The sequence below is a fragment of the Lithobates pipiens genome, unplaced genomic scaffold (assembly GCF_037356315.1).
Source record: "Lithobates pipiens isolate NorthernLeopardFrog02 unplaced genomic scaffold, aLitPip1_a1.2 Scaffold_27, whole genome shotgun sequence".
Classification (NCBI taxonomy): Eukaryota; Metazoa; Chordata; class Amphibia; order Anura; family Ranidae; genus Lithobates; species Lithobates pipiens.
In genome coordinates this window covers 87579905-87593452 of record NW_027507788.1, presented here as the reverse complement: position 1 = coordinate 87593452, position 13548 = coordinate 87579905, and the positions used below count along the sequence as shown (strand labels likewise).

Here is a 13548-nt window from a genome sequence, read left to right as displayed (position 1 = left end):
GCTGTTCGTTAACTAATGTTGTTTAACCACTTGGCGCCCATACTACGTCTATTGACGTCATGGGCTTTCGGTGGTTATATCTGAATGATGCCTGAGGCCACAGACATCATTCAGATATCAGCGTTTGCAGCCGGCGATTCCCTGCACCATAAGAACAATCATATCGGCTGTTCCGCCACTTGATCATTCTTACAGGCGGCAGGAGGGGACGCCCCCTCCCACTGCCCTCCGGTGCTTGTACCGACTCACCGCTTCCATTGGCGAGTCGGTCACAGGATCCGCCGGCCCCCCGCAAGTTACCATAGAGATTTCCTGCGGACCAGATCGTCCCCGGAGTCTCTATGATCGTTCAGAGGCCGGACGCGATGTTATGACCACACGCCCGGCCTCTGTATTCAAATTAACGGCTCCGATTTGGCTAGGAAGCCAGGATCTTTTTTTTTTTTTTTATTATTATTTTATTTTTTTTTTTTTTATTCTTCCCAGCCTAGAGGTGAGATATGGGGTCTTATTGACCCCATATCTCACTGTAAATATGTCCGATCGTGCCATATTCCTATTACAAGCGATGTTTACATTCCTTGTAATAGGAATAAAAGTGAATTTTTTTTTTTTTAAGTGTCAAACTAAAAAAATAATAAAATTAACAATAAAAAAAAAATTGTAAAGCGCCCCTGTCCCTGTGAGCTCGTACACAGAAGCGAACGCATACGTAAGTCCCGCTCACATATGAAAATGGTGTTCAAACCACACATGTGAGGTATCGCCGCGAAACGTTAGAGCGAGAGCAATGGGCTAACTTTACTGGTGTTTTTTTTTTATTTTTATTTTTTTTAAGCATGATACTGTGTTTTTTCTGAAAAAAAGTGTTAGAAAAATTGCTGCGCAAATACCGTGCGAGATAAAAAGTTGCAACGACCGCCATTGTATTCTCTAGGGTGTTTGCTAAAACAACATAAATAATGTTTGGGGGTTCTATGTAATTTTCTAGCAAAAAAATTAGGAATTTTACATGTAGGAGAGAAGTGTCAGAATTGGCCTGGGCCCGAAGTGGTCCACATAACAGCTGTAGTGATTGTATGCTGAGATTAAATTACACACAGGTGGACTCTATTTACTAATTAGATGACTTCTGAAGGCAATTGGTTCCACTAGATTTTAGTTAGGGGTATCAGAGTTAGGCTGGGTTCACACTGCTGCGGCTGGGAGACCCGGATGTGATTTGCACCGCACTGCAGTGCAAATCACATCCGATCTCTGTGCGATGCGAGTTCAGCCATACAGATAGTATGACTGAATTCGCATCGCATCCGCTCCAAACTCGCACAGGACCCTTTTTTTGGTCCGCAGCAGAATCGGATTGCATGGGTGTTCACACCATGCGATGAGATTTCTGTCCGAGTTTGTAGATCGCACTGCGATATGCGAACTGATCTGGGGGTGTCATTAAGGTTTCACTGACACTCCCAGCAGTCCGCATAGGGCAGTGTGAACTGCCGGCGGGAGGCATGCGATGCGGGAACCCGCCGCGGATTCGCGGCGTTCCCGCATCGCTTCAGTGTGAACCCAGCTTAAAGGGGCTGAATACAAATGCACGCCACACTTTTCAGATATTTATTTGGAAAACCATTTATCATTTTCCTTCCACTGAACAATTATGTGCCACTTGGACCCCTTTCACACTTGTGCGACTTGTCCTGCGACTTGGGACTGCAAAGTCGCATGACAAGTTGTACGCCATGATTTTCCATGAGTACCATTCATATCTGTGAAACTTCAAAGTAGTCTAGGCACGACTTTTATCTGACTTTGAGGCAACTTGAGGTCCCTACACCTCAACTTTACACAGGCATTGCTTCAAGTCGTGTCAAAATTGCAGCAAAAATTAGTTCGAATTTCAGTTCGCACAAGTGTAATTTATCATCTTCCTTCCACTTCACAATAATGTGCCACTTTGTGTTGGCATAGCGAGTAACATGCCAATAAAATACATTTACTACTTTTGTTGTAACATGACCACATGGAAAATTTTCAAGGCACTGAACTATATCCCTATTAGAGTACAAGTATTTGCTATAAAAGCCATGTTGTAATTTTAATGATATTGAAAATTGTCTTCCCTTTTCAATTTGCAGCTGCTGTAATTTTCTGTAAAATTCAATGCAATATGGCAAAAGGAAGTGTTCTGTACAATTGGTGTACATAATGCCTCCAAAAATGTAATGTCCTGCTTGTGTGATTGGCTCACTGATCTCTCCAGAAGTCTGTACTAAGATACAAGTCAGATTTTAGACACCCATTGCAAAAGGAACGTTTTGATTGTTGTTGTTTTTTTTTTAATAAAGTTTGTAAATAGTAAAAATTATATAAAAAAAAAACTGTTAAAAACATTTAAATATAAAAATGTTAAATAAAAAAAAAAAAGGACTCCAAACCATTATAGTTGGCTGTTAAACCCACCTTCCAGTACTCTATAGATGAGGAATTTGTGTAAAAGATGTTAAATACATGCATGAGGCTTAGTGTCTGCTAGTTTCCAGAAGGTGTGATCATAAATATTACCATACAGTACGTGTAATAAGTAACTCAGTCTTTACAAACTATTGTACTTTAGAAGAAACCCTGAAATAATTTTCAGATCTTAGGGTCCCTGCTTAAATAATATATTGAGACAGCGGGAATAATACACCTTACTTTGGTAGTCAGTGGAAAGAAAGCCCCACTCCTACGTTGGTGGTCATTGGGAAGAATGGCCAAATTACAGTAGTGGAAAGAAAGCCCCACTCCTACATTGGTGGTCATTGGGAAGAATGGCCAAATGACAGTAGTGGTTGGAATTACACCGCTACAGACAGCTACAAGGATTATTCTCATGCCACTGTCTTTTTGTTGGAAGAGTAACTGTGCAAGAATCATTGTATGGTAAATCAGCCACAGCTCAAGGAATCAATCCAACCCCTGAACCATGATTAAGAATGGCTAGTTTATTATATTAGTCTTAAAGTGGTTGTAAACCCTTACAAACCACTTTGACCTACAGGTAAGCCTAGATTAAGGCTTACCTGTAGGTCCAAGAAATATCTCCTAAACCTATACCGTTTAGGAGATATTTACAAAAAGACAGCCATAGCTGTCTACGCTGCATGCGCCGTAGACAGCGGCACGCAGGCGCTCTGGGCAGGCCGCAGATCGCGGCGATATGCTGCTCCTTGATAACAATGATTAAGGGCGCTCTGTAAAGAATATTAATCTAAACTACTAATTAGCAAAAAACATTTTTTTCTCTTCCTAAACCACTAAAACAAAATGGCTGGAAAGTAAAGTGCTTAAAAAAAAAATGTGAAGATCACCAAAGTGAAAAATATACACGTCATAGCAATGATTATACTAGAAAAATGGTGGACATCAGTGAACCACCATGCATAATAGTAATAATTAACAATGTAAAGTCCCAATAAAGTGTCTCTACAAAGAATGAATTCTGCCGTTTCGGAAAGTGAAAAGCAAATAATAATCGTGATATAGCAGCGGTTAACAACAAATCCGAAGAAAACTTGTGACTCCCTCCACCATGAACGTAGAACTACACCAGTAGTGATAATACAAGTCCAAACTGCTTACCAGATCCGTTTGACCACTTTAATTAAAAAGTAAGTCAAACAACGCTTGTACAGGATAATACCTGCTCATATGGATACCAATGCAGATGATGTTAGATGGTGTCTCTCTTCACAGACTCAAGCGGCAAATGTGAAAAAATACAAAAAAATCCATAGCATAGTCTTTAATAAAAAATAAGTAAAAAAACAGACAGGTTAGGTGCCTAGCCTGGGCCTGCTCACTCTGACCAAAAGAATCGCTCTCCAACTCAAGGAAAAAAATTCTTCCGCATTCGATATTGGCGTGCGTTCCAGGCCTACAGACCGACGATATGCTGCTCCTGTCGGCTCCCGTGCGCATGCGCGGGAGTGACGTCATCGCGGCTCCGGCGAATCACAGCGCCGGAGCAGCGAGACCCGGAAGTCACTCCGGGATACATGGCAGCGGCGAACATGAAGACAGAGGACCGCTTCGGGGGCTTCATTCTCAGGTAAGTTATTCATAATGAGCTAGTATGCTATGCATACTAGCTCATTATGCCTTTGCCTTGCAGGTTGCATTATTTTTTTTAAGTGCCTTTACTTCCTCTTTAAATTCTCAGGTTAGAGGCTGAAGAGAACTATGAGGACGAGATAAATATGACATTTGGGGTGTAAAGCCTCAATACTTGAGATGTATCTTAAAGCGGGAGTCCGCGTTTTTTTTTTTTTTTTTTTTTTTAAAGCCAGCAGCTACAAATACTGCAGCTGCTGACTTTTAAAATAGTGACACTTACCTGTCCAGCGCGCCCGCGATGTCGGCACCCGAAGCCTCGTCTCTCGGGTGCTGCCGCCATCTTGGGTATGGGAATCGGGAAGTGGAGCCTTTCGGCTTCATTTCCCGGTTCCCTACTGCGCATGCGCGAGTCGCGCTGTGCAATAAGGATGGACCGGCTGCCTCTGGGATCTGTGTGTTTCCCAGCAGGCAGCGGGGGACCTTCGGAAAGGGGCGTAATGTACGCCCCTTTCTGCAGAGAGCTATCCCGGAAGTGGGTGCAGATACCTGTGCTGTACGATGAGCGGAAGGTCCACTTTAGGGTGGACCTCCGCTTTAAAGCCAAACAGCTTACCACATGAAATACATATGAAGGATGTCTTTACCTGGCAGTCCCAAGATTAACATGGCTCTGCTTCAGCTCCCTAATGCTTACAGGTCTCCTCCCCACAACAGCTTGTGGCTGGACATTGAAAGGAGAGGCAGCACACTGATGAGTAGACATGGACTAAACGACCCCCCTGTTTGGTTCACAGCAGAACTCCCGAACAGTGAAACCCATTGAAGGCTATAGGAGCTGAACAGGAAAAATCAAAAGTGCTTATTCTGAAGGCTTATATGCAAGTAATTGGCCATAAAAGGGGTATTGAGGTCCAGGTACTGTCCTGGGGGACATGTATCATTTCAAAAGTTATTTTTAAAAACAATCAGTTTTTTTTTTTTCAGGATCAGTGATTTTAATGATGCCTAAAGTGCAACAATCGAAATAAAAAATTCCTTTAAATACATTGCCTGAGGGGGTCCTCTTAGTCTGCTTGTAGCATGCATAGTGAGTCAAATCCCATTTAAAATGACTGCAAAAGAAAAAAAAGTGGGGACCCCCCAAAAACCATACCAGACCCTTAGCCAGGCATGCAGTCTGACAGGGCAGGAGGGGACAAGTGAGCACCCCCCCCCCCTAAACCATGCCCTCAACATGGGGTGGGGTGCTTTGGGGCAGGGTACTCTGCCCCCCCATCCCAAAGCACCTTTTCTCCATGTTTATGGGGACAAGCGTCTGTTCCTGACAACCCCCAGCTGTGATTGTCGGGGTCTGTGGATCGGAATCCCAGCCCCCCCATATGTGAATAGGTAGGGGGTACCCCTACCCATTCACCAAAAAATAAATAAAGTGTAAAAAATAAAAACAGACCATTTTTGGCAAATCCTTCTATTGTAACTATATATGTATGTATGTATCCATCGTCAATCACGCCACCCACCGCTGCCCCTTGTGACATCATCGGCCCAGCATGCGCCAGTCTGTGATGTTACAAGGGGGTTGGGCCACCAGGTGACGTTGCCGGGTGGTCCCACCTTATCTATATCAAAACTGTCAAAGCACAGAGGAGGCAGGTTTCTTGGAGGGTGGGGGGGGGGGTTTTGGGTGAGTTAGCGGTGTGATTGATGATGGATTCACATCAATGGACACCTCCTTTTTTTTTTTTTAACTTTTTAATAAAGGATTTGTCAAAAACAGTCTGTTTTAAAAAAAAAAATTTATGTACACTTTTTTGGGTGAATAGGTAGGGGTACTATGTACCCCATACCCATTCACATGGGGGGAAGTCGGGGTCTTACAGATTCCGGTAAGCCCCTTGCCCGCAGATTCCGACAACCACAGTCTAGGGTTGTCGAGAAGAAACCCATGTTCCCATTAACATGGGGACAAGGTGCTTTGGGGTTGGGGGGAGGCACCCCCTCATATTGATGAGGGAATGTGGCCTGGTATAGCGGGGGGGGGGGGGGGGCGCACTCGCTCACCCCGTTTCCTGACCTGCCAGGCTGCATGCCCGGATCAGGGTTTGCTAAGGATTTTGGGAAGGAGCCCATGCCATTTAAAAAAAAAAAATTGGCGTAGGGGTTCCCCTAAAAATCCATACCACTCCTTATCAACGAGCTTACACTTTGCCCCGATTGGACAAAGCTTTGTCCAATCGGGGTAGCATGCACTGTGCAGCACGCAGTGCAATGCAAGGTGTTTGGTGGTACAAACACCCAAAGAAACACCCTGCAAATTCGAGTGTTTAACGAATGGCCCGAACAGACAAATGTTACACGCAAACTGATGCTCGGGCCAAACCGTTCGCCCAACACTACTAATGAGCTCATCTCTCCATCACTCTGATCTCTACTCCTATTGGCATTGTAATGTGTGTAGCCAGTTTTATACATACCAGTAACAAACTGCTGAAGAGTGTACAAGACACTGTAGTCATCTTTGTCTATTGGACTGGGCAGAGCTGTGGTAGGTGTATCTGTTATGGACCAGAAACTACGACAGTTACCCAATCTAATTGCACAGATTGCCCCATCATGGACTTCCACACGGGTCCCTTGATCCAGGTTGGTCAGAATGCGGTTCACTGCTTTAATCAGTATTTGATCAGTCACTTTTTCCTGAGCCAGGGGCAGAATCACATCCTCCAAATAGTTTTCCAGAGGCGGATGTTGTCTAGAAGTCAAGCAGAATCCAAATCTGTTGTTTACCGTTGTGCTTTTAACTTTGGTTCCTCTGTAATAAATGTTGACTTCAAAATCCGTTTCTGCAGCGAATAAGGAGAGAGAAAAGATGTTATGTCCAAACTAAGACCTGTCAATCAGCAAATACATCATCACACGGTGATTGTATCATGATGTTTTTCACCAGCCAATTGGAACTTTTGATTGTGACGTAGAAAGCTTAGCACAGGGGGGTTCTGGCACTGAAAAACCTACAAAACTCCCATTACACAACGTTTTCTTTGGGATTGTATTGTCATTGGATGTATTGCTGTGATTAAGCCAGCCATAGATGGTTTGAATGTACCCAAATCGATCCATCTATTGACTTGGGAAAAAACAGAATGTCCGATTATCTGCATGCGATTATTGCCAGCGACTATAGCAGCTAGCAATAATCATGGGTTGCAGAAAAGAAAATCACTTGATTCCACCATCAACTCAGTCAGCAGGAAAGAAAATCACACCATCTATGGCCTGCCTTAGCCCTTGTACACACGGTCGGAGAATCCGTCGCAATGTGTCCTATCGGACCGTGTTGTCGGATAATCCGACTGTGTGTTATGCATCGGACTGTTTCCATTGGACCAAATTTTCCAACATGTTGGAAATATTTTCCGCCCAACTGGTCCGATAGGACATACTCCGATCATGTGTAGAGAATTTCGATCGGACAAAGTGCCATGCATGCTCAGATCAAATTCCTACATTAAAGCTATTGGCTACTAGCCTGAACGTAGTTCCATCGTAACGAAATTACATCATCACGTTCTGAAAGATCGGATTTTTCAACAACTTTGTCCGACCGTGTGTATGCAACAGTTTCGGACAAGATCCGACGGACAAAATCCGACGGATTTGGTTGGCAGAATGTCCGACAGTGTGTACGTGGGCTTAGAGTTGAGGGCTGTACACATGGGACAATTATTGGGTGACATTTAGCTTGTGTGTCTGACAGCCGGTCCAACAGAAGCTGGCTGAGAAGGCTGACCAGTGTTTTCCTATCAGATCACAATAGCTCAGTGGGGGAGATCACTGTACTAACATTGGATAGTTAGTACAGCAGCTCCTCCTGAACTCTTCAGTTTTTTTTTTCATTCAGCCTGCTGGCTTAAACAAAAAAAAAACTGTAATGCCCTGTACACACAATTGGACTTTCTGCCAACAAAACCGTGGATTTTTGTTTTGAAAGTTGTTGGCTCAAACTTGGATTGCATACACGGTCACACAAATGTCTGCCAACAATTCCAAGCATGAGAACACCGCGACGTACAAGACATACGATGAGCCGAGAAAAAGGAAGTTCAATAGCCAGTGCGGCTCCTTCTGCTTGATTCTGAGCATACACACAATCAGACTTTCTGACAACAGTTTTGTTAAAATCAACACTGAATTAAGTCATGTCACATGTCATGTCATCATGTCACAGAATAAGAAAATATGAGCTGTACATAGCCAACGGAGATAACATGAAAAGATTGATGGTGGATGACTACTCATTCCATGATCAAATATTAAATTCCAGATAGAGGCTATGAAAACAGATTGAAGATGGTGGTAAAATCCTGGGCACTACATGTTACGCGTGTTGCGCTTCTTCAGGAGCGTCAAAAAAGAAACTTACTAGATAAAAACAAATCTAAAAATAAGATCACAAAAATACATAGCACATATAAAATATACATTGGTAAAACAATGCGTCTATAGAAACCCTAATAGAGGACAATCCGACCGGTCACGAACAGACATAAAACCAGGACCTCATATACTATGGGGATGTGCGTAATAACCTTAACCATGGTAGTAAAGCCTCAATATTCTCAAAAAAGAAAATTATGAATTTTTTCTTCCTTTCCTTTTCCTTTCTTTCTGCCCCCCTTCCTTCTTCCTTTCCTCTTACCTTTGGGTCTTAAATAAATAAAATACAACCTAACCAAACTGCATATAATGAACATGAATAAACAACATAATGTTTACTTACAGATATGAAAACCGGTGTTGAAAGGACAAATAATTGTATATAGTGATAACTGAGAAAGAGGGCGATCAACTAAAAAAAGTGATCTTGATAGCATTTCATATCTGTAAGTAAACATTATGTTGTTTATTCACGTTAGTTATATGCAGTTTGGTTAGGTTATATTTTATTTAGTTTAAGATCCAAAGGGAAGAGGAAAGGAATTAGGAGGGGGGCAGAAAGAAACCATGTCCCCATGGTATACGAAGTCCTGGTTTCATGTCTGTTCGTGACCGGTCGGATTGTCTCCTATATTAGGGTTTCTATAGACGCACTGTTATACCAATGTATATTTTATATGTGCTATGTATTTTTGTGATCTTATTTGTATATTTTGTTTTTATCTAGCAAGTCTCTTTTTTGATGCTCCTGAAAAAGCGCAAGGCGCGTAACATGTAGAGCCCAGGATTTTACCACCATCTTCAATCTGTTTTCATAGCCCCTATCTGGAATTTAATATCTGATCATGGAATGAGTAGTCATCCACCATCAATCTTTTCATGTTGGCTATGTACAGCTCATATTTTATTATTCTGTGACATGGACTTTATTCAATGTTGATTTTAATGTTGTGTCTATGTTTAATAAATAGCTTTTTATATTATTAGACCTATGTGGTCATGCCTAAAAAGTCCAAACCCTATTCCTCTATATTTCTTTGTCTAAATCGGGACGCGGCACCTGATATTTTAGCAGTATCCACAGTACCACTCTGTGGCAATATGCAATAGTTTATTCAACAAAGTTTTGTTGGCTTAAAATTTGAGAACCTGCTAACATTTGTTTGTGAAAAGAAAGTCCGACAGCAAATGTACGATGGAGCATACACACGGTCAGACTTTCCGACAACAAGCTCATATCCAACATTTCCCGTCGGAAAATCTGACCATGTATACGCGGCATTAGGCTCCATTCAAATCTGAGAGATCCGAATCACAGGCGAAATCACTGCTATTCTGCCCGCAATTTGAAATGGTGGCAAATCCCAGGACACCCTTGCGATCTCAGGCACTTCCAATGACCCTGATGGCTTAGCGGTTTTGCCATAATTGTCACATGACGAATCGTGGTAAAATCGCACAAACAGAATCGTGGGACGCCTGTTTTTTTGTAATTCTTTTGGGCGACAGGTGTCCCATAATTCAGTTTTTTGTGATTTTTTATTTTTATTTTTTTTAACCACAATTCATCAGGTGAAAATTGAGGCAAAATTGCGCCGCGAATGAGGTGCCATTGGAAGTGACGGTGAGCACAAGGGCTTCCCGTGACTTGCCACTGTTTCGAATTGCGGTGATTCCTCCTGTGATTTGGATCACTCAGATGTGAACAGAGCCCTAGTGTTTACCAGGCTTTACTTAAAGCTGAACTGTAGGAATTATTTGGATTGCATACTTACAGTGGTCCAGTGTGGAACAATGTAAGTATACAGTACATACATTTATTTTTGCCAACACATTTTTGCTAAATTTATGAAGACTTTTTTTTTATTGGATATGTTTTATAGCAAAATGTAAAAAATATTGGGTTTTGTTTTCAAAATTTTCGGTATTTTTTTTTTTTGTTTGTTTATATTATAAAAGATAAAAAACTCAGTTATGATCATCATCATCAACAAAAAAAAATCTCTATTTGTGTGAAAAAAAAAAAATCAATTTAGTTTGAATACAGCATTGCATAACTCCTATAATTACCAGCTAAAGAAGCAAAAAAATGGCCTGGTCATGAAGGGGTTAAAACCTTCTGGAGATGAGGTGGATAACAAACACAAGGCATTTTCTGATTGGACAAGGCAGAGATTGTGACATTAGTGGCCCTCTTTTCCACCTTGTCTAATCTAAGAACTTCTATTCATTAAAAAAAATAAAAATAATACAAGGTATTTTATAAAAATGGCGACAGTGCAAAAGGCACACAACTGTGATTTCCAGCTTTCCCAGCAGTCCATCAGGAATGAGATATGCAAACCTAAATTGTGCCAAGCTGGACCAATTTAACCACTTCAGCCCCGGAAGAATTTACCCCCTTAATGACCAGGCCATTTTTTGCAATACCTAAATAAGATTGATGTCCTTTTTTCCCCCATAAATATAGCTTTTTTTATGGTATTTGATCACCTCTGCGTTTACATTTTTTTTATTTATTGCTATAATACAAATCAAATAAAAAAGAACACACATTTATTCATCAGTTATTCAGGCCAATATGTATTCTATATATATTTTTGGTAAAAGAAAATGCAATAAGTGACTGGTTTGCGCAAAAGTTATAGCGTCTACAAAATAGTGGATACATTTATGCCATTTTTAATTTATTATTTTTTTTTTACTAGTAATGGCGGTGATCAGCGTTTTATTATTTATTTATTTTTTTTGCAGAACAGATGGGACACTTTTTTGGCACCCTTGACATTATTACAGTGATCAGCGCTAAAAATATGCATGGATCAATGTATAAATGACACTGGCATGGAAAAGGTTAACACTAGGGGGCGATCAAGGGGTTAAGTGTGTCCTAGGGAGGTACTTTTTAACTGTGGGAGGAGCAGATTGACTGGGAGTACAGAGAGATTGCTATTCCTGATCACTAGGAACAGATCTCTCTGTACTTCGCTGTCAGAACGGGAATCTGTTTTGTTTACATAGGCAGAGCCCCCGTTCTGCCTCTCTGAGGAGCGACTACTCCTCAGAGAGGCAGAACCCGCAAGCCCTCTGTCCCTGAAGAAGATCTGCATTTTGTCTTTTCTGTCTGACAATGCTCTGGGCTTTTCCTTGCACCTGGTTTCCATTACTGCTCCCAATATTTGTGTTTGTTGCATATAACCCCATGTTCATGTTGCTATATATTATCAATGTGTAATAATACATTTTGAATATTTTTTTTATCACCATCAAACTGTTTATGGCCCGGTTTAAAGTCCCAATCTGAGGAATTCATGTTTTTACTTTACCTATAAGTAAGCCTATATTAACCATTTAAGGACCGAGCCTCTTTCTGAGATTTGTTGTTTACAAGTTAAAAACAGTTTTTTTTTGCTAGAAAATTACTTAGAATCCCCAAACATTATAAAAAAATTTTTCTAACATCCTAGAGAATAAAATTACGGTCGTTACAATACTTTCTGTCACACTGTATTTGCGCAGCAGTCTTACAGGCGCACTTTTTTGGGATAACTTTTTTAATTTTTTAATTAAAAAAAATAATGTTACCTCGAGTAAATTGATACCCAACATGTCACATTTCAAAATTGCGCCCGCTCGTGGAATGGAGACAAACTTTTACCCTTAGAAATCTCAGGCGACGTTTAAAAATTTCTACATGCATGTTTTAAGTTACAGAGGGCTAGGGCTAGAATTATTGCTCTCACTCTATCGATCGCAGCGATACCTCACATGTGTGGTTTGAACACTGTTTTCATATGCGGGCGCTACTCACGTATGCGTTTGCTTCTGCAAACAAGCTTGGGGCGCATTTACAAAAAAAAAAAGTTTTATTTATACCTCAGATCTCGTATTTACATTGAAATGCAATTTAAAAAAATAAAAATAAAATTGTGTAATTTAAAAAAAAAAAAAAAAAAAGACCCTTTAAGAGCTATGGGCGGAAGTGATGATTTGACGTCGCTTCCGCCCTGCAGTGATATGGAGATGGGTGGGGACCATCTTCCCCTCACTTGTCTCCATACCCAGGCAGGGGACAGACGCGATCAGACGGGCACCGGATTGTGGCGGGAGGGGGAGTGGCCCCTCTCCCATCGCTGATAAAAGTGATCTTGCGGCGAATCCGCTGCAGAGACCACTTTTATCTTAAACCGGACCGCTCACTGAAGGCGAGGATACCGGGGTTATGGCAGCTAGCTGCTGCCATAACAACGATATCCTCCTTCAAAGTACCGACGTATATCATCGTGAGCTGGTCTGGAAGTGAATAAGGCGTGCACCGTTATAGGAGAGATTTACTGTACATGCAGCCAGTGACGTCACTGGCGCATGCGCTCTGAAGGAACGGCCACCGGACAGTTCCTTCAGCGTTCTATGCCATAAACGGCAGTTCATGCGCATGCATAGGAGTGATATCATCGCGGCACTGGCCGGTCACACGGCCGGAGTCCGCAGACCTGGAAAGGAAGACCAGGTGAAGATGGAAGCACCTGCAGCGGTGACAGCTCAGCACTGGAATGCTTTGTTTTCAGGTAAGTTTAACATAATGTGCTAGTATGCATCGTATACAAACACATTATGACATTGCCTTTCAGGTTAGAAAAAAAAAAAAAAGTGGTTTATTACCGCTTTAAGTATGTGATCCAGACACTTTGCAACATTCAATGTAAAGCTTAAAATTGTATTTGGGAAATGTAATTCCTCTTTAAGTTCAGAGCGTAGATTCAATATAATGTAGTAGTATCTCTCTACAAAAGTTGCTAACCCTCTTTTCAAAAAGAAACCAATCAAACCCCAGTAAGCCATAAACATTTCTATTACACCTCCATCCACTTTTAGCTACTTAGTGTGGATGACAACATTTCAGAAAAACATATTTGTTCTACAATGTATCACCAGCCAGGATCTTGGGAGTAAAAGTTAAGGTAACAATTTATATATTAAACCAGGGGTAGGTAACCCCCGGCACGGGTTTCACAA

General features: G+C 41.5%; 1 protein-coding gene across 1 annotated transcript in view; it reads right to left on the bottom strand.

Annotated features, from left to right (window-relative positions):
* LOC143933966 (interferon regulatory factor 3-like) overlaps positions 1-13548 on the bottom strand; it is an 88148-nt gene that overhangs the window by 8256 nt on the left and 66344 nt on the right. Inside the window, exon 7 of the mRNA XM_077457180.1 lies at positions 6570-6938. Within this exon, the coding sequence (XP_077313306.1) occupies positions 6570-6938 (369 nt within the window). The remainder of the gene's footprint in view (positions 1-6569; positions 6939-13548) is intronic.